General features: G+C 38.5%; 1 protein-coding gene across 1 annotated transcript; it reads left to right on the top strand.

Annotated features, from left to right (window-relative positions):
- The first annotated feature begins 1,796 nt into the window (after positions 1-1,796).
- Positions 1,797-21,296, top strand: RAD54L (RAD54 like). The gene is made up of 18 exons (XM_070939591.1): positions 1,797-1,868; positions 3,087-3,173; positions 3,693-3,812; positions 4,211-4,271; positions 4,465-4,600; positions 6,551-6,620; positions 8,029-8,317; positions 8,829-8,953; positions 10,922-11,072; positions 12,114-12,240; positions 13,524-13,598; positions 16,067-16,197; positions 18,168-18,278; positions 18,379-18,502; positions 18,686-18,764; positions 19,229-19,408; positions 20,285-20,448; positions 21,094-21,296. The coding sequence occupies exons 1-18, from the start codon at positions 1,866-1,868 to the stop codon at positions 21,293-21,295; spliced, it is 2,235 nt and encodes a 744-aa protein (XP_070795692.1). The 5' UTR covers positions 1,797-1,865; the 3' UTR covers position 21,296.
- Positions 21,297-21,369: the final 73 nt, after the last annotated feature.

Genomic DNA, 21,369 nt, shown 5'->3' with positions numbered 1-21,369 from the left:
ATCTGGAAGATGTTTTTGAAAGGGAGATAGGAGTATGGGTGGAGACTCTGGAGATTTGGCAGCTTAGGAGGATAGAGATGGGAGAAATATTTAGATGAAATATTGAAGATACAGATGTTGACAGAGACAAAGATCCAAGATAGGAGTATGGGAGGAAAGGCAAAAAACGAATAAGAATTTAAGTATTAAAACGGGCAAGAGATGATGCATAGAACAGAGTTATTTTTTTCCTCCTTTTTTCCAATATAATGATGGCCTGTTTAAAAACTAGAAAGAGAGGTAGAAATAAGAATATTCACCTTTATATAAAGGATTATGTTTTAACATAAATATGTGTCTTAACATTAGGATTAATAAAAGTGACCTGACTAGAAGCCAGAATAGAGGCAGAAATAAGAATTAGGGGGAATGTTAGTAGTTATAATTTCTATATAAATTGAAAATAAGTAATAATTAGGTGGAATGATGAGAGGTTGAAAGATGATATTACTCTGTATCGGTGGTGAAATTCAAATTCTTTTTACTACCGGTTCTGTGGGTGTGGCTTAGTAGACGTGGTGTGGCTTGATGGGCATGGCAGGGAAATGATACTGCAAAATCTCCATTTCCACCCCACTCCAGGGGAAGAATACTGCAAAATCCCCATTCCCTCCCTACTCCTGGAGGAAGGATATTGCAAAATCTCCATTCCCACCCCAATCTGGGGCCAGCCAGAGGTGGTATTTGCTGGTTCTCCGAACTGCTCAAAATTTCCGCAATCGGTTCTCCAGAACCTGCTGGATTTCACTCCTGCTATGTATGTTCAAGAAGATAATTGACATTAGAATGGAACATTGAAATATTGAATAACTACTTTAAAATAATCAAGTACGTTAATATTAGGATTATATAAATTTGATTAATGTAACAAATGACTGTTATTTGTATTTACCTGAACCATACCCAGAGGCCACACTGTTCCATGTATTGATGCTGATATATGTTTTAAAATAAAAACCCAATAAACCTTGGGGGCGGGGGGAGCCTTTCAATCCCGAATCATCTTTAAACCAATGTTTACTATCTTGGCAACTTTAACATGTTCAATCCTCAGTATTGCCCAGCTGGAATGCTGGGATTTATTTTTATTTACTTTATATTTATTTACCATATGGCATCTACAAAGTTACCAAGTTTGCAAAACACTGGATCTAAAACTGTAGCGCGGAAGCCACGCCCTTCACGCTGGCTCTGACGTTGCTGGTAAACTGGCTCCCTCGATCACCTTCCTTCCCTTTCTAAGCTAAGGGTTTGAAAGAGTCCATCCTCTCCGCTTGGTAGGAACCTCGAGCTAATCGATGCAAGCTGTCTGATCGGCGTGCGATCGGCCGTGCCTAGGTTCAGCTGACGGGGCGGGGCAAAGGCCCGGACTCCTTTGCGCGGCAAATCCAACCAGGGAGAAAAAAAAAAAAAAAAGAGAGGAGCCGGCGCGTTCGGGTAGCTGTCTTGCTTCTCGAGCCTGGTTGCTGGGAGACTTTGCGGGATCGCCTTCGTGGTCTACCGTCCGACTCCTCTTTTTCCTCTTTGCCGGAGAACTGTCGCCAGACGCTCCGCTTTTAATTGCCGCGGTCGGACGTCTCCACCTCTCCATTGTAGCTTAAGGAGCTGCTGCCAGCAGTTCCTGCTCCTTCCAGAGCTGTTCGGAAAAGCTTCTTGATTCCTCCGGAGCGTTTCTCTCTCTCCCGGGGCGACGGTGGGTCGTTTCCCTTCTCGCTTTCCCTGCGCGAATTTCCTTTCCTGCGACTCTAAATGCCGCCGGTGCCACGCGTCTTCTTTCCCTGCCCCTAAAACTCTGCCTAGATGGGACATAGCTCTGCAGGGAGAACATGGTAAGCGGGGTTTCCCAGGGAATGGAGCCCCCAATATTTTTATTATTTATTTATTTAAACTTTCTTAAGCCGTCCCGCTCAGAATTTGTGACTTCGGGCAGTGTACAAAAGAAAACTAATAATAATGAACCACTACCAATCCACCACCACCACAAAAGCAAAAACAAAGAAAACACACGTAGGTACATTACAGATCCTCTATCCTCTACACCAGTGGTGAAATCCAATTTTTTTACTACCGGTTCTGTGGGTGTGGCTTGGCGGGTGTGGCTTGGTGGGTGTGACAGGGGAAGGATACTGCAAAATCTCCATTCCCACCCCACTCTAGGGAAAGGATACTGCAAAATCCCCATTCCCTCCCCACTCCTGGGGGAAGGATATTGCAAAATCTTCATTCACACCCCACTCAGGGGCCAGCCAGAGGTGGTATTTGCCAGTTCTCTGAACTGCTCAAAATTTCTGCCACCGGTTCTCCAGAACCTGTCAGAACCTGCTGGATTTCACCCCTGCTCTACACCTGGTGCATAGAAGAACCACGACTTTAGGGCTCTGTGGAAGGGTGTTGGCATCTGAACAGGAGGGGGAGTTTGCTCCAAAGGATAGATGCAACTACTGAGAAGGCATGCTTCCTTGGGTCCCATTAGGTGGCATTGTTTGAAAGAGGAAAAGCTGGTGCTTACTCACTCTGTGCCACCTTCTGGGTGGCAGAGATGACTGGGAGAGACAGTCCCACAAGTAACCTGTTCCTCTGCCATGTAGGGCTTTACAGATGATTAGCAGCACCTTGAATTGCACCCAGGAGCCTGTTGGGAGCCTATACAGCTCACAAAACAGTTATGATAGATGGGCATAGTGAGGTGTGCCCATAATTATCTGTATTGTTGTGCTTTGGACAGTTGAAGTTTCTGGGTAGTGTTCAAAGGCGATCCCATGTACAGTGCAGTGCAAAAGCCCAACTAGAAGTGTCTAAGACAAGTGATTGTGAACTAGGCCTCTAATTCAGAATTGTGCAATTGATGCACAATGCGCAGAGGCCCTATAGGCCGTGGCTGCCATCTGCTGCCCATTGTTAGACTGGTATTGTTAGATGATGATGATAAAAATAAATGTGCTTTCATTCTGTGGTATAGCCCAACTACTTCATATATGTATTCAAATGTTCTGAATTATGCTCAATGATTCTACAGAATAAACAGGCTTAATTGTTTCTGTTTGTAGAGGAGAAGTTTAGCTCCCAGTCAGCTGGCCAAAAGAAAACCTGGAGGTGATGGCTCTGGAGAGGATGAGGACTGGTATCCTGAAGCAGTAAGTATCCTTTCTTAATGAATTAATTAAGAATTAATTAAGAATTAATTAATTAATTCATTCATTCATTTAAATGCTGTTTCTCTTCTGTCAGCACATTAAAAGAGGACAGTGTGAAGTTTCCAGGGAGGCACTGACTAGATTTGACTCTTTAATCAGTTATCTTATCCTTTCCTTTTATTGAACTCTTTAGTTATTAATAGTCCTTCCTGTGAAATTAGATCTACTCTATGGATGAGTGATATGTCAGATTTACACAGATCTGACTATGGAGCAATCAGATATAAATTCTGATATGGGCTGGTCTATGAACAAAGAAGTTTTACAACTAGATCTTTATGGCTTTCTTTACAGTGCTTATGAAGTTCCAATAAGTAATAGTAGCGATAATCATTTGGTATTGTAGTTGTTTATTGGCATGCTTTATGTATTGCTAAAAAATAAGAGTTCTCAAGATTCTCAAGCTATACTTCATTGCAGGCAGCCAAATCTTGATGCAATTTGTCTGATCTATTCTAGACTCCAAAGAGGCAGAAACGTAATACCAAGACTGATATCCAGGAATGTTATGTATCTTCTTTTAGAAAACCTTTGACTCAGTTAACTAATCGAATTCACTGCCTTGATGGTAGTAAACATGTAAGTGACATTTATGCTTTCTTAAGATTTGGCACAATTCTTTTACTCTTATTGGATCATATCTCTTTTATTGATGACTCTGGTAAAAGAGAGACTGCATCATAGGGTGAATTCACATATCTCTTGTATGATGGGAGATCTAAGTTGCTCTTTAATTTTGTACCTTAGAATATTTTATATATTAATGAAAAAAGATTTGGACTTTTAAAATCTTGGAATGAGATATAAATCACATATAGCAGATCTGTTCAAACTTCACACTATAATTAATAACACACCTCTTCAATCTTAAATGTATTTACCTCAACACAAATCTAGTGGTGTCAGCGCAATGTTCTCTAAGATTACTTATTGATGAGCTTAAATGATATTTTAACGATTATCACTTTAAATTCTAGGAAGCCTTTATCCGCAGCATTTTATCAAAACCTTTCAAGGTTCCTATTCCAAATTATACAGGTAATGTTTTTTCTTTTTTTAAGCATCAAAAATCTTACCTCTCTAATCTCTTTAAATATTATTTTTTTTAAAAAAAAGTCTAGAAAAATCACTGATGTGGACAAATTTCTGTTTCACTTGAAATCTCAGTTTTGATTCCATATATTGAAAATGAAATGGTTAGATTAACTGCTTTCTTTGAATGATCTTTCAGGCCCCCTGGGATTGAGAGCATTGGGCATCAAACGTGCAGGAGTTAGGCATGCTCTTCATGACCCTTTTGAAGAGGGGGCTCTGGTTCTATATGAACCACCACCTTTAAGTGCTCATGATCAACTGAAAGTAGACAAGTAAGTTCTCACGCTTGACTTATTCCAGGGATAGTATTTTTCAGTCACTTTAAGTTGGTTTTCATTTAGGACTTGAGTTAAATTTAAAACCTAAACTGATCTGTAAGCTTAGTATAAATAGTCATGTATAACATAAGTATTAGGCTTACTTATTTCTTGTAAAATGAGGCTGCACTACTCAGTTCACAACTTAAGACTGTACTTACAACTCCTACTAGAGCAGGTTGCGGGCAGGACTAGGAGAGCCTTTGTACAGCTTTGGTTTGTGTACCAGCTGCGACCCTTCGTGGATCATGACTGCCTGCGCTCAAGCCCTGGTCATCTCTTGTTTGGATTATTGCAATATGCTCTATGTGGGGCTACACCTGATCTGTCCCCGTCCCCACACACACACACACAGCCAGTCGAGGGTTAAGGAAACACTTTGGAACGCACCCAGTTCTTATCTCCAACTTGGCAGCGATAGACACACCGTCTGCCAAGTTACTTTATTTTCACAAACAGACAGATAAGATACGAACGTTCAAGAAAGTCCAAACAGAAATAATATTCCTCCCAGCAGTTCCGGACGAGGCTTTAGTGACTCCAAGGTTTTGCTTTGTTCGTCACAAAAGATCCTTGACCACCACTCTCTATTATATAGTCTCTGGGGTGTGGTCTCTGGGGTGTGGTCCAGTGACTCAGTTCTAATCCCTAGCACGCCTCCCAAGCTGCTGCAAACGTTTATCACGCCTTCGGAGGCGTGCGTCCAGGAATGATGTGTCATTATCACTTTGACTCGAATCAGCTGTCTCCTCTCCCTCGGCCGGCACTTGAGACAATGCCAGAGGGGAGGGGCCTGGAGAGGGAGGCCTGGCTGACTCCTCTTCCTCATGCTCGGAGCTTTCTTCCTCCGATGGGACAGGCTCAGAGGGCGGGGCCACAACAACACCTGAAATCCATTAGGAAGCTTCAGCTGGTTCAAAGTGTAGTAGCAAGAATGGCCCATATTATATCTCTGCTCTGTGAACTGCACTGGCTACCAGTATTCTTCCGGGTGCAGTTGAAGGTGTTGGTTATGACCTTTAAAGCCCTTAATGGCATAGGTCAGGGCTACCTGATGAACCAACTTGTCTTGCTAGGAGAAGTCCACCCAATTTGTGCTGGTAGGGACGGCCTACTTGGGATCTCATTAGTCAAAGAACTCTTGCCTGTTGGGATCCCGAAGAAGATCCTGCTCTGCCATAATGCCTGCCCTTTAGAATATCCTACCCTTCAAAGTGAGAACTGTCTCCACCCTCCTATCCTTCCATAACAGCCCGGAGATTTGATTTGGCTGGTTGGCCTGGGCACCTAGTAGAAGAGTATTACTGGAGGTGACTACTAGATTTATAACAAACTCCACCTCTCCATCTTTTATTTTCATATGGTTGTATTATTGTTTTCCATTTCATTGTTTATTCTATTGTTCCGTTACTTTATTACCGTCAGGCTTACATTTCTTTTCATTTCTCTGTTTTTATTTTTGTAAGTTGCTTACTATAGCCCCATGGTGAGATATAACTGCCAAATAAATGTAACAAATAAGACAAATTCAAGATTAGATGATGGATTCAGAAAAGCACCAATATATACTGTAAACCTGCCAATGAAATTGATCAAATACTTAATTAGTAATCATTATTTACCAACTGTGATGCACAAGATGTTCTGTCTTTGATTTCTGAATTATGTGTACTCTGATAATGAAATGGTTTAAAACAGCTGCTGGGTATATACTAAGCTTCTTTTAAGTTTTCTATTAGCTTTGAACTGGATTGCTCCCAGTGAATTCTGGAGAGCGGAATAAAACTGTGTTATACAAGCCTAAAACATTGGCAGCAGTCATCCCCATATCCCCTGAAGATATTTCCCAGAATATCTCTTAGGATTTATATTTCCTTAGATCTGTGCTCTGTTTGCTTCTTGAAGGGATAAAACGCCTGTTCATGTGGTGGTAGATCCTTGTCTTAGCCGTGTTTTACGACCTCATCAGAGAGAGGTGAGTACAGTAGGAAGCTAACTATAACAGTATAATCAGCCATTAAAGACATTGTAATTCCTGTTAAACCACAAATCCGAGGGATGCCTGGCCTCATGCTACATAAATAAGTTCCAACTATTCTGCTTGTCCTGGGGAAGCCCTTATTCTGAGAAGCATGGCAATATCTATTAAAAAAAATTCAAAAGATTTTCATTTTTTACTTTTAATTTTTTTATTTAACTATGATACAATGTATACTGATATACAAATATAGAGACACATTTTAAGAAGTACATCAGCAGTACCCTGCTTATATTATTATGTCTTGTTTTAATTTCATTGAAAACAGGCATATTTTCAAAAACTGTATGAATAAACATAATTACTGAGCTTATGCAATTATTGATATCTATATAATATCTATCAAACAAAACTCTGAGGTGGGTAGGAATTGTTCCATTTCCTATATCTTCCTGCTTTCAAGCTTTCACGGGGGAGGGAGCCAATGTTTTTCATTATGACTAAGGCATTTGGAGTTCCTCTGTCAACCAGACTCAAACTTGGAGCTTGATTGCGGTAATTGTCACTGCTGTAATGATGATAAAAGTCTATTTTTGAGGAAAGGGATCCTTTACCTATTTACAGTGCCTAATCTAGTATGTATGGGTAGACCTCAATTTACGATCATTCAAAGTTTCAATGGTGCTGAAAAAAATGACTTACAATCAGTCCTCACACTTACAATCCTTGCATCGTTTCTATGCTCACGTGATAAAAATTTGGGCCCTTGGCAACCGACAGGTATGCACGATGGTTGCAGCATCACAGAGTCATGAGATCATCATTTGCAGCCTTCCCAGGGGGCTTCTGACAAGCAATGAGTGGAGCCAGATCACTTAACGACTGTGGCAAAAAAAGGTCATAAAATTGGGTACAGCTGACTTAACAATTGCCTTGGTTAGCAATGGAAATTCCAGTCTTGATAATGTAGTCATAAGTTTAGGTCCTATCTGTACTAGTCTATCCTGCAGAAAATAATGGCATGGCAGTTCTGCAAACTACTGCAAGATGAAGTGTAGCTAGCAATTTTACTATGATTGTTTTTCTTTAGTTTGTCATCTTGATTTATTTCTGCTTGGGATAAAATAAAACAATTCACTGATGTTGTAGTCCATACATTATAGGCATAATTGGCCACTGTTTACACAGGTGCTGCTTCTTGAAAGTTTGAGATCTTTTGAATAATGTAATTTTGAATTCCACTAATGATAATCTCCTGGCTAAGTATGTGATTTCCACCATGTGGGATTGTTCATTGTTCCTGTAAATGGTTAGATGTTGGGCTCTACAATTCAGTTAGATAACTCAATATGATTTTAAATATTCTGCATACCTATTTAAATTGAACTCAGGCACTTTCATACAGGGAGTGAAGTTCCTATGGGAATGTGTTACGAGCCGTCGGATCCCTGGAAGTCATGGCTGCATCATGGCAGATGAGATGGGTCTAGGGAAGACCTTGCAATGTATCACTTTGATTTGGACACTTTTGCGCCAAAGTCCGGACTGCAAGCCTGAAATTGACAAGGCAATCGTGGTTGCGCCTTCCAGCCTGGTGAAAAACTGGTACAATGAAGTGGGCAAATGGCTTGGAGGAAGAATCCATCCACTGGCTATTGATGGAGGCTCTAAAGAGGACATAGATAATAAGCTAGGTATAAATGCTACACAATATGCAGCTGTTGCAAAACAAAGGGAGTGCTTTAACTAAACTGCCCATAAGTTTTAGACTAAACTAAACCATATAATGATAGGGATTTCTTTTAGCAGACTGTGCTGAGGATGATTGCTGTGGTTGTTAAATGGTCTAATTAGTAACTTTTGTAGTTATGAATTAAGAAAGAGCATAGACTCTAGAAAAAGCATATTAGCTGGTGCACTCTTCAAATTGCTTAACAGAAATCCCATTGAAATAAATGAGACTTAAGTATGTTGATATTCATGGGTTTATTCTGAGAACGGCAAAATCTGATTTTAAACCAACGTATGAAGAGGCAGAGATATAATAGTATGTGGTAAATTAAGGATAGGTTGATAGGCCAGAGCTCTGTCCTGACTTAGCAATAGACTGTTAAGTTACTTTGAATAATTGAATGCTACACAGTATTTTTCGGATCCAAATTTTTTATCTTTATTCTTTTGCCATTTTTATTTTTTTCCTGATAGTTGGATTCGTGAACCAGCGAGGCCGTAGAATCCCATCCCCCATCCTGATAATTTCCTATGAAACTTTCCGTCTCCACGCAGAAGCTCTCAAGAAAGGGAGTGTTGGGTTGGTCATATGTGATGAGGTAATGAGTTCTTTGGAACAGCCATTTTTTTTAAAAAAAAAACCTAAATATCAGTAGTGAAGGAATGGTATAGTATAATAACTTGCAAGTTACTATAAATGCTTTTTCTCCATCATCCCAATTCTAAGGCATACTTCATTTTTTTCCTGAGAATTCAATTTTCTTAGCTACATGTTTACAACTGATAGAATCCTGACAGTTTTGCCTCGATCCATCATAGTCTTTCTCCCAAATAGTAGTTCCTTTATTTTTTGACTGCAATCATCATCCCTGAGAACATTTAAATATAGGAAGGTTACATTTGTTTACTACTTCTTCTCGACTTATTTTCATTAGATTCACACTCCCTATTGACATAGGTTTAGGATGTGATGGTGTCAGGTTTTTTTTAATATTGGGTTTTTTCTTTTCCATATTTACCATAACTTTCCTTAAGTCTTTCCCATTTCCAGCTGTCAGAGTAGTATCATCAGCACCTTTGAAATTGTTGGTGTTTCTTCCAGCAGTTTTAATTCCAATTTCTGTTCCTACTAGTCAGCTATTTCTTAATTCTGTGTATAACTTAAATAACTAAGGTGACTAATAGATTGGCAAACTGTGGCAGATAACACCCCAGACTGATGTGCAGGCAGCAAAAATATAAATTCAAGGGCAGAAAAGTCTGTCAGCCCAAAAATAATTTAATGATCTATTCTAGCCTCCCCCCACCCCCCATGAGAGAATTACACAAAGAAATAGGTATTATGGATACAGGCAACTTTTGTATTCATAGGAGCTTGGGTTTCTAAGCAAAATCCAAACTGATCATCAAAGCTTTACAAAATAACTATCCCAATGGAAGACCCATATGATCATCCTGTGTTTTGTCCCACTATAATGAAATTGGGCCCATTGGCAACCTTCATTGGTACAATCTTCCATAGCTTTTCTGTCTCTTTTGCTGGCTTTGTCTCCCAAAGCATGGCCTTGTTCAATTCATTTGTGCTTCTGCCCATTTTTCATTAGCAGGAGACAAAACAGTAGGCTCTGCTTAACCAGGTGAATTCAATAGGCTTGGCTGGAACCTTTTTACTGAAGGAACAGAAAGAAAAAAACAGGTCCAGGCAGGTGGCTCATTGTGTGGAGAATTAAATCCTGTTTGAAGAAAATATCAGTGCTGTTGGCAATACTACTATATGGGGTTATTTCTTTTCTTCCTTCTAAAGTAGACTTCAGAACATGATTCCCCAATTCCAGGCAAGGAAAAGTTAACTGTTTGTGATGGGTTTTAAAAATGAAATGTGTCATGAAGTAATTATCACATTGCTGACTTCTTTCCTTGATTAAATATAGGATAAATCCAATCTTATAATTTTGAAAGAAACAAAATATGACTATTAAATATATTCAGGACTAATGGACTCATTTAAACTGATGGTATCTGACTTAAACTGATGATTCTGTTGCTAAGGTGGATAGGATCAGTGAAAATTATTACTCCATGGATTTGAACATGGAATCTTTTGCCTGCCAAACGTGCATATGTTTCACATGTTCACTGGAGATCAGAAGAAAACAAGTGTGCATATGTTTTCTCATATATATATATATATATATATAATCTGAGCAATGGTGGCACTAAGAGGATTTAATGTATTTTAATATTGATGATAGAAAGGTATGTATCTGTACATTGAACTAGAAGCCTTTTAGCATCTTTTAAATGAGAGATTTGGTTAATTAACTCTAGCAGCAGAGTAATCAATAACCAATAAATCTGTTAAATATAGCTTTATTTTAATCGCATACATTACAAATGATACTGCTTGTTGCCTTGAACTATGAACATTTGTGCATCTAATATATTTCCTATCTTTTTGCATCATTGAACTGAGATAATTTTCTTGCATTAACTGGCCTTTTAAAAACACTTATTTTTTATTCTGTCCATGCATGGTGATCTTTTTTCTCTTCAATTTTTTTTTTCAGGGGCACCGGCTGAAAAACTCAGATAACCAAACATACCAGGCTCTCAACAGCTTGAATACGCCACGCCGGGTTCTCATCTCTGGCACTCCCATTCAAAATGATCTCCTTGAATATTTCAGTCTGGTACATTTTGTCAACTCAGGCATTCTAGGTGAGGACTTCTTAATAAAACAAATCATATAAATTAAAGACCCTAACTTGGCAATTCCGGTTAAAATTAAATAACCATAGGGAAAGAATGACAGACAGCAAACCTATATATAAATTTTATTTATATATGTATATTGGGAGTGGGAATTTATTTATATGTTGGGGTGAATGGCAGATAGCTGAGAGTTTGGGAAAGTGTCATTCATTGGGGGGAAACCTCCATTGCATCATATATTTTCTGCGTACAAGAAGGGGGAACAATTCCCCCCAGCCTCCTCTCACACAGTCATTCATTGCAGGATAAGCCATGGAGACATCATTTTCTGATTAGTCCTGCGTGGAACACTTTCTTTGTGTAGGACGATATCAATAGCATTTAGGCTTATATACCTCCCCATAATGATTTACAGCACTCTCTAGTGCTCTAGTGCTTACAACAATCTGGGTCCTTTTACCAACCTCAGCAGGATGGAAGGCTGAGTCAACCTTGAGCCTTATTAAGATCAAACTTCAGGCTGTTGGCAGAGTTTGCCTACACTACTGCAATTTAACCACTGCACCACGGGGGTTTGCATGGATGTAATGCATAATCTTACTTTGCTAGGTCCTGCATAAAAATGGCTGATTATGCTTTGGTTATCATAATCCTTTTTCAGTTATAAAAGCACAGAGAGGTCAAAGCAAAGCTCTGTATAAGTTGATAATGGAAGAGGCTTATTTGAAGGTTTGTGGGTTAATTAGCTGCTCTAGGTTGAGATTGCTTATTATTGCTTCCCTCTCCCTGAATAACACATTCAGTAAAGTACATTACACTCTAAAATGTATTCTGTAAGATATATTAGAGCTCAATAATTATGAAGAGGGTATCAACAATGGTTTTGATGTCAGAAGCATTAGGTAGTGAAGGTTCTGTCTGTTCTTCTTTTCAACTGAAAAATCCCGGGTTTAATTTTTTTTTTTTCATAGTAGAAAATTGGGGAGGAATAAGGGTGTTTTTAGGACAGCAGATACTTAATTCCAAAATGTATCTGTTTTTGTACAGGGACAGCCCAGGAGTTCAAAAAGCACTTTGAAATCCCCATTTTAAAAGGCAGGGATGCAGATGCAAATGAGGCTGGAAGGCAAAAAGGAGAAGAGAGACTGAAAGAGCTGATTAGTGTTGTTAACAGGTGAAGTTGAGCGTCCTTTTATCTCTATTAGGATACTTTCTTTCCTTTTTTCACTTCTTATCCTGATTCTCTATGAGATGCTTGTTATCCTAGAACAGGCCAATCAAACTGGCAGCCGGATGTGTCACATGCAGGCCACGCCCACTCCGGCTCTGCAAAGGAAAAAAAAATGTCGCAATACGTCACGTGGCGTGATCGAGTTTGACACCCGTGTCCTAGAATGTCTTCAGCTCATTCAACTATTCTCTTTAAATCACCATTATATAATTTCATCTCATAACTATAAGTACCAGTTCTGGGTTGCAAACATACAGGCAACCAGTAGATGACAGCACAGAATTAGAGCTTTCTGTATCATTCTTCTGCCATCTAGAGGTCCTATTTTTGCAAGTCAGAACTGATAGTCCTACTTTTTTTCCTGTAATCGTATCATGGCACTACAGGTAGTCCTTGACTTAGGACCACAATTGGGACCAGAGTTTCATTCGTTAAGCAAAGCAGTCATTAACCAAGTTGTCCACGTAGCTGCTTTGCTTAACAACCACAGTCCTAATCCTGGCACAACCGGTTGTGGCTATTAAAGTGGACAAAGCAAAAGGGCTGCCAGTTGAGAAAATTCAGTTCCACACGGCAGTCTGTCATTCTCGAATGTTCCTGCAGCTCATCAGAGAAATTAAGCTCCTATCCATGCATAGAGGGAAAATATTTTGGCTACAGAAACAGTTGAAATCTCAAAGATTTCAACTCCATTTCTGCAGCCTGCCAAAGGATTTACTTCTTCTCTGTGTATGGAGGGGAATCCTTTGTGGGGCTGCAGGAGTAGAGCCGATTCTTGGGTGCTAGGCAACTTGTAAATGCGAGGCAGTTGCTAACCACCCAAAATGCTGGGGACAGCACAATGTTTTATAATGGCCAGGTGTGCTTTACAGGCTCTAAAAGCACTCTTTCTGAGGCCACTGTAACTTTGAATGGTTCTTACACAACAGGTTGTAATTCGAGGAATACCTGTACTGCTTTTATTCTGTTGCCTTCCTTACTTTCTTTTTTGTATATTTGGTCAAATCAATAAGAACGTTGATTTGATGGCGGTCAGTTAGCAAGATTCAATCAAGAAAAGCATTTATTCCATGTATTTACCGCAAAAGGAATCCTGAAAATATTTGCTAAGTATTCTGGATGAAGATCTCCCTCCTAGCACTAAGAAGAAATATTAGTAAAATCTTGTCAGGATTTTAGGCCATGGTGTTAACAATATTAAGGTTATCTTTGTCTTTCCTTTCTAGATGTCTCATAAGAAGAACTTCAGATATTCTCTCCAAATACTTGCCAGTGAAAATTGAGCAGGTGGTGTGTTGCAGGTATAAAATTAAAGGGCAAGATGTATAATAAGGAACAAATTTCTTGCTTAATGAAAGAAAAAAAAGAGGGATTCATCAGTGCACAGAGGCTTTTGAAGTTAAGCTGAATGTATAGCCCAACCATAGTACAGTTATTAAAAACTTTATGGTTGGTATTATCTGCTACATTTAATGCTACTTTGGCAAAACAGTCACGTTTGCTGTTTTGGTCTGGTTAATCTTTCAATAATTTCTACAGAATTAGCATAATTGAAGCTACCATGAATATTATATTTAGAATTGTTAGAACTGAAATCTAATGGACATTTTTTCCCCATATGAAGCAAAGTGATTTGAGAAAAACTCTGCAAGAGGGTGGGTGTAAGCAGTATGCCTTTCCCAGTGGTTAAGCAGTTAAATCAGTTTTAAAAACTGTTCTATTTTAGACATGAAACGTTCATCCCATATCCATTCTGCCTGCTTAGAGAACAATAATTAATATTCCTCTGGTTTTCAAATCAGATTGGAACTTTGCCCAAAATGATCAGCATTAACGAATTAAAAACAACAACACTTGCCTTTAATCCCCACTTTTCTTTCCTGTCTGCTTTATGCAGTGAATGAATTGTGTAGGTTTGAACCAAGTGTGTCTATCTGTGTTCCTCGACAGCAACCCCAGTTGTTATTTTTTGTCAACAATATATCCATCCTACTGGCTATTGCCATGTATACATATATTTACAATAACACAGAAATGCCTATGCACATATTATCATAAAATAATCTGGCTTTAGGTGGGCAAGGTGGAAGCTATATGGATCCTTGGGGAGAAGCTGTTACAAAGGGCAAATGCAATGAGAGAAACACATTGTTTAATTGATGGGACTCAAAGTAAGCAAATCCACTGGGGCAAACAGGATAGTCAGCCTTTCAGGTAGCTAGGCCTTATGCCATATAGGGCTTTAGATAACGCTATATATAAATGTGATGGGCTGGTCTTTCTGTTTAGAGATTTAGAATCCTCTACATTTACTCACATAGTCATGAATGATGGTAGGGGTGGTAACTATGAACAGTGAAACAAATGAGATATAGTGGGTTTGAGCTGGACTTGTTCATGCTTAGAGCAGCTCTGCTAAAACCAAAGAGCTTACCATTTGGCTAACTAAATCACTGATTTCATTGTGTTTTCTTGAAGTATAAATTCAGTTTAGGGTGCCCAGTGCTTGCTTGCTAAAGTACTCTTGTACCCACAAGGCTTTCTGTCTCATATTAACTTTTTATAAGATTAATTCAGAAAGCCAGTTAAATAGAACAGAATAGAACAGAATAGAACAGAATAGAATAGAATTCTTTATTGGCCAAGTGTGATTGGACACAAAAGGAATTTGTCTTGGTGCATATGCTCTTGGTGTACATAAAAGAAAAGATACATTTGTCAAGAATCATAAGGTACAACACTTCCCTACAGTCATAGGGAAACAGTCAATATAAATCTTAAGGATACCAGCAACAAGGTTACAGTCATACAGTGGGAGGAGATGGGTGATAGGAACGATGAGAAGATTAATAGTAATGCAGACTTAATAACTAGTTTGACAGTGTTGAGGGAATTATTTGTTTAGCGGACTGATGGCATTCGGGAAGAAACTGTTCTTGTGTCTAGTTGTTCTGGTGTGCAGTGCTCTATAGAGTCGTTTTGAGGGTAGGATTTGAAACAATTTATGTCCAGGATGCGAGGGGTCTGTAAATATTTTCACAGCCCTCTTTTTGACTCGTGCAGTATACAGGTCCTCAATGGAAGGCAGGTTGGTAGTCATAGTTTTTTCTGCAGTTCTAATTATCCTCTGAAGTCTGTGTCTGTCTTGTTGGGTTGCAGAACCAAACCAGACAGTTATAGAGGGGCAGATGACAGACTCAATAATTCCTCTGTAGGAACGTGATATGCCGCAAAATACCATTTACCACCAGCATGTGTTTAAAAGTGTTGAAGGTGCCTATGGAGTTTCTATAACATAGAATTCTGTTCCATATTCATAGAAAATAAAAATAGTCAAATGTTGCAACCTAATTTTTTCTTTAGAACTGTATTCTGTGCCCAGAAAAAAAGGCATTGTATGAGACTCCTTGAGACGCATTCGAAATGGCTGCAATTCTGAGAATATTTGTTAAAAGTAGAATTCATTTCATTAAGGTTCTAGAACTGAGCAAATAGGATTCTTGAAGGCTTATGAAATTACCTGATTTCCTACCAAAGTCAGTTGAAAGCTAAGTTCCTCTCTTTCCCCTACTGAGTTTCTAGTATTTGGGTAGCAAATACTAGCAAATACTTTTAGTATTTAAATTTGGATAGTAAAACAAAAGTCTGATAGATTCAGAGCTGTATTAATCATGCATCATATTTCCCTTGAAACTAAACCATATTATTGTAGATATGACATGATTTATCTTTAAAATGATCTAGTATTTATTTTTCTCTTCTGCGTCAGGCTGACTCCCCTTCAAGCAGAGTTATACAAATACTTTCTGATGCAAGCAAAGCCTGCAGAAGATCTGAAAGAAGGGAAGATGAATGTTTCGTCTCTCTCTTCAATCACATCTCTGAAGAAGCTTTGTAATCGTGAGTAATTCTGACAATCACGTCTATGTATATTTATGCAACCTCCTATTCCCATCTCAGGCCCATATTCCTGGAATATGACAAAATTAGTAACAAGAAAACGATCTGTCCTTGAAGGCTTTGGAATATGAATCTGAGGAATTCGTACTTGCATAGTGAGCAAGAAGGTAAAAATTAATAGGGTCTTGAGCCCTAAGGCACATTCTTTTTTTTTTTTTTTGCACAGCAGTTGTTCCAAACTATACTTCTTGTCTCTAAAATTTCCAAGGATCACAATTCTGGCCCTCTGACTTTGGGTACTTAAATTTCCATGGAAACAAATTACCATATTTTTCCGAGTATAAGACGCACCTTTTTCCCCCCTAAAAGGGGGTGAAAATTTAGGTGCATCTTATACACCGAATGTAGCCCCATCCACCCACTGGCCCCCACCCTTTGGCCTCTGCCTCGCAGCAGTTACCTCCTTCCAAGCAAACAGCAAGAAAAAACAGCTCCTTTCAGCTTCAGCACAGCCTAATTAGCACAAGTTGATTGGATTGGCCTCCCGACTCAGCTGATTTGCTCTCAGCTGTTTTGCGCAGCGCTCTGCTGCTTGCTGCAAAGAGGTAAATTGCTGCTTGCTGCAAAGATTTTTTTTTCCTTGTGCTAATCAAGCTGGGCTGAAAACGAAAATGAAAGTGAAGCAGGCTGTTTGCTATTTGCTGCAACGAGGCAAAATTGCTCAGACAGAAGGAGATTTCTTTTTCTTCTTTTCCTCACCAAAAAAGGTAGGTGTGTCTTATACTCTGGTGCATCTTATACTCCGAAAAATACGGTATACTCTTGAAACCAGTTTATTGGGCTCTTGATATTTTCCGAGGTTGTTTGTTTTCCTGCAGACCAACAAAACATCTTAAGCAAACTTAAACACCCAGTTACCAAAGAAGAAAAAAACAAGAGTCATTTACAACATACAGCATGTGTGAACTGTAACAGCTACTATATAAGACAGACAGGCAGAATGTAACCATCATTTGAATAGAACAGAATAACAGCTGGAAAGTACCTTGGAAGTCTTCTGGCTGTCAGAAGACATGATGGAAATCCTTTAATCTCTCAACAAATAGACAAATTGAATCACAATTTCAATTGGGAAATTGTTAATGTTTTAGAGTAAACCAAATCTACACATTTATGGAAGTTTGGCATTGAGGCCAATCAAGCAACAGTAGACACAGAGAGGTAAATATGTGTATATATATATATATATATATATATATATATATATATATATATATATATACACACATATATATATATATATATATATATATATATATAATTATTTTGGGTCCAAAATTAAACATATATAGTAGAAGGCAATGAACATGATGTTACTGGATTAAAAATAGCTATAGTGAGGAACCTGCTCCTCTGCAGCTCTAGTAACCTATATTCTTAGATTCTATTTCACGGAGCCTAAATTTGTATTTTGAAATTAATCTGCATTATGGATATTCAGTATCTGATGTCATCATTACTTCAGCAGCCTTCATAAATTGCATAATCTGCTTGTGCATTAAAAATCTGAGTCCAAATATGCTTCTTTTTTTAAATGAGGTCTGGATAGTTTGGAGTTACCGCAGAAATCAAAGCATTAGAGGTCATTAGAGGAAGGCTGTTACAGATTTATAAATAGTAATCCTTGGACTGTTAGCCAGTGTGGAATTGATCACAGCACTGAATCTAGATAAGTAAAAAAAAATTACTCAACTTCTCTCAAAGAGAGGCAAACCACTTTTGTACATTTTTTATTTAGTACTGTATGTTAAACTATTCATTGTGTCTTGTTACTCTGACCATACCTGTTAAGAGAAGGAATAGTATGGCATGGAGGTTCCCCATTGTTTTAACGCTAACATAAAACAATTCTACCTCATTGAATGGAGTGCTTGGCAGTTCTATGCAGTGACTCCTGAATTCTTCTGCAGACCCTGCCTTGATCTACGAAAAGTGTGTAGAAGAGGAAGAAGGGTTTGCGGGAGCTTTGCAGTTGTTTCCATCTGGCTACAGTGTTAAGGCTCTAGAACCTCAGCTCTCAGGTAAGCATAACTGCAAGATCAATCTGTACTCTGTCTGCACGAGCAGGTGATTTCTCAGCCCTATGGAAAATATGCGTACACTCATTTTCTTTCCTTCCAGGAAAGATGCTGGTTCTGGACTACATTCTGGCAGTTACTAGAAGCACGAGTGATGATAAAGTAGTCCTGGTGTCCAATTACACACAGACCCTTGACCTTTTTGAGAAACTCTGCAGAAGTAGGAGGTATAATGATTGAGGCTAATATACATATTGGGAGTGAAATGAGAGGGAGTTCAAAAAAATTATCCTGAAGAGAGAGGGAGAGAGAGAGAGAGAGAGAAGGAAGGGAGAATCCTTTTCCTTATAAAGTCATTTTTATTTCAATAAGATATTTATATGAAGCTTCATGTCCTGTTTTTGTATCAGGTATTTGTATGTCCGTCTGGATGGTACCATGTCCATTAAAAAGAGAGCAAAGATAGTGGAGCGTTTCAACAATCTTTCTGTAAGTAAAGTTTCTAATATCCGGTTCATGGAGATTTTCAGTACAAAAGCCCCTGTCTTTATATAATGTCAGTTTTAACTGAAAGTGATGTTCTTCAGTTTGACATAGGGAGGTAGCTACAAAGTGCTAACATGTTAATAAGTTTATTTAAATGTGCTTTGCAAAAAGTTATAACCCCTGTATAAAAGAGTGTGCTTCAATTATTACAGTCCTAATTGCCCTACCAGGAATTCTGTTAAGGTTGGGCTCTAAGAATCAGATGAGATTGTTGCTATTGTAGTGACAGGGACGCCTGTTCTTGAATCAGAAAGACTTGCTCACTCATGTCTTGGTAATTTCATGCTTGGTCCATTGCAGAAGCATATACCCATGGAGAAATACTATTTTGTGACTTTTTGAGATTTGCTGTTCTGCAGATAATGTATTTAACTGTCACCTAATTTATTTTTTTTCTGGTTTCACAGAGTCCTGAATTCATTTTCATGCTGAGTAGCAAAGCTGGGGGATGTGGCTTAAACCTGATTGGAGCAAACAGGCTTGTGATGTTTGATCCTGATTGGAATCCAGCCAATGATGAACAAGCTATGGCCCGAGTGTGGAGAGATGGCCAAAAGAAAACGTGCTATATCTATCGATTACTTTCAGTAAGATTGACCTATGTAACTCACTGTTGACATTAGTATCTTGGAGCATACGAAATGAAGCCTTGAGTTTTTTGCAGGGAAGAAACAAGTTTGTAGCAGGTGTCTTATTATTTATTTATTATTATTTAACAAATTTATATACTGCCCAACTCACTGTAACATCTAAGTTGCTATTGGGCTAGAGTTTCTTATGCCATACCATGAACATGTCCAAAATAAGGTAACATAGGTGAATTATATAAGTATTCTTGAATTTTGCCAAATAGAACCAGAAGGAAATTATTAGTGTTTCAGACTGGTAGCTTGAGAAAAGAGAGTGAAAACTTACCCTTCAGTTTATTAAACATGACCTTTTTCTAGGAGTCTGATCTTTCAAATGTTTTATATTAAGGGATGTACCTTGTCTTTTGCCAAGACCTTATCTAGCTACAGTTATATCAGCCTTACTCAAATGAGGGTTGTGATTGCAACTTTCAGAATTCTTTGTGTGTGTACTCCAATCGTGTGGGCTACAATATGCATCTAAAACAACACCATCTTGATCTGACATAGTGCTAGCAGCCTACTTTTGGGTAAGAAGCAGGACTGTACTTAGAAAGTATTTTTCTTCACATGCTAAAGATTTAATCTTTAGGCAGACAAAAGCAAAATTTAAATAAAGCATTTGCAGAACATCCTATCTCTTATGAATTGACTAAGGTTTTGCTGTATTTGTGTTTGGAGAAAAAAAAAAGAGAATTGCTAATGTCAACTTTGACTGATAGCTTCTGCTGAAGCTAACTAGATTGTTAAAATCATGTTAAGGAATGTGTAGTGATTTTAAGAGTCAAACAGGTCGCACAACAACTTGTCACCAGATATATATTTATTTTGTAGACAGGGACCATTGAAGAAAAGATCTTCCAGCGGCAGACACACAAGAAGGCACTTAGCAGCTGTGTAGTAGATGAAGAACAAGATGTGGAAAGACACTTCTCTCTGGGGGAACTGAAAGAGCTATTCACTCTCAACGAGACCACTACAAGTGATACCCATGACAAGTAGGTCTCAGAGTCAGAGATTAGGGGACAGAGATGGAAATGTTAGTATTGTTTAAAAAACAAACAAGACTAAGGTAAACTATGCAGATGTTGAGACTGAATCTGAACATTAGTGATAGAGGTTTTTGACAGCCAGCCAGTGTTGCAGTTAGCATATAGAAGTCCACATTTGTAGAAACCAATATTTGATTTTTTTTTTTTAATCTTAAATTTTGTAATGTACAGCTCAGATAGACTAAGCCTGGGAACTTTTAAGCATGAATGTGAAAGTGAATGGGTTGGTTGGGACAATACTCGTGTACCAATTTTAATGTATTCTGAACCATCTTAAAACAGTGTTTGATGGTCTACTATTGTACATAATATTTTACATACTTCTAATTGGTGGATTTTCACTAATTGAGAATATTGGTTTTGCTGGTGCCATAGATACATTTTTCCCATGGTTGGCTTTTGAAAGAGGTTTATTTTATATTCACACCACCTGAAGTCATTGCTACAAGAAGCCATTTAAATCAAATAATCCTAATTTATATTGTTCCTAGCATGGGAAATCTGCCAAACACCAAGTCCTGTAGCTCAAATACAATAGCATGAAATCGTGGCTTGTAACTGGGGTGAATACAAATGCACTTTTTATTGCAGGATCAAATGTCGTCGCTGTGTGAACGGCCATCAAGTCAGACCTCCTCCAGAAGGATCTGACTGCACTTCTGATTTTTCTCAGTGGCATCACTGTGCTGAAAAACGTGGCCTCAAGGACACTGTCCTCAAGACTGCCTGGGATGCTGCAGTATCTTTCACCTTTTATCATCAATCACATGAAGAACAACGAGGGATACCATAACCATTGGATCAATAAGCTCTTTAAAAGATGAATTCTTTTTGATACTTCTATATCAGCAACATCAGGATTGGATG

This window comes from Pituophis catenifer, unplaced genomic scaffold, assembly GCF_029215685.1.
Source record: "Pituophis catenifer annectens isolate HBS135680 unplaced genomic scaffold, rPitCat1.0.hap2 SCAF_3, whole genome shotgun sequence".
Taxonomy (NCBI): domain Eukaryota; kingdom Metazoa; phylum Chordata; class Lepidosauria; order Squamata; family Colubridae; genus Pituophis; species Pituophis catenifer.
This window is presented reverse-complemented; position numbering and strand designations above follow the sequence as displayed.

Excerpts from the sequence above, each read along its gene's own strand:
- RAD54L (XM_070939591.1), top strand. Across the intron at positions 18,279-18,378 it reads TCTAGAACCTCAGCTCTCAG|GAAAGATGCTGGTTCTGGAC; the intron begins GTAAGCATAACT and ends CTTTCCTTCCAG. Across the intron at positions 18,503-18,685 it reads AAACTCTGCAGAAGTAGGAG|GTATTTGTATGTCCGTCTGG; the intron begins GTATAATGATTG and ends TTTTTGTATCAG.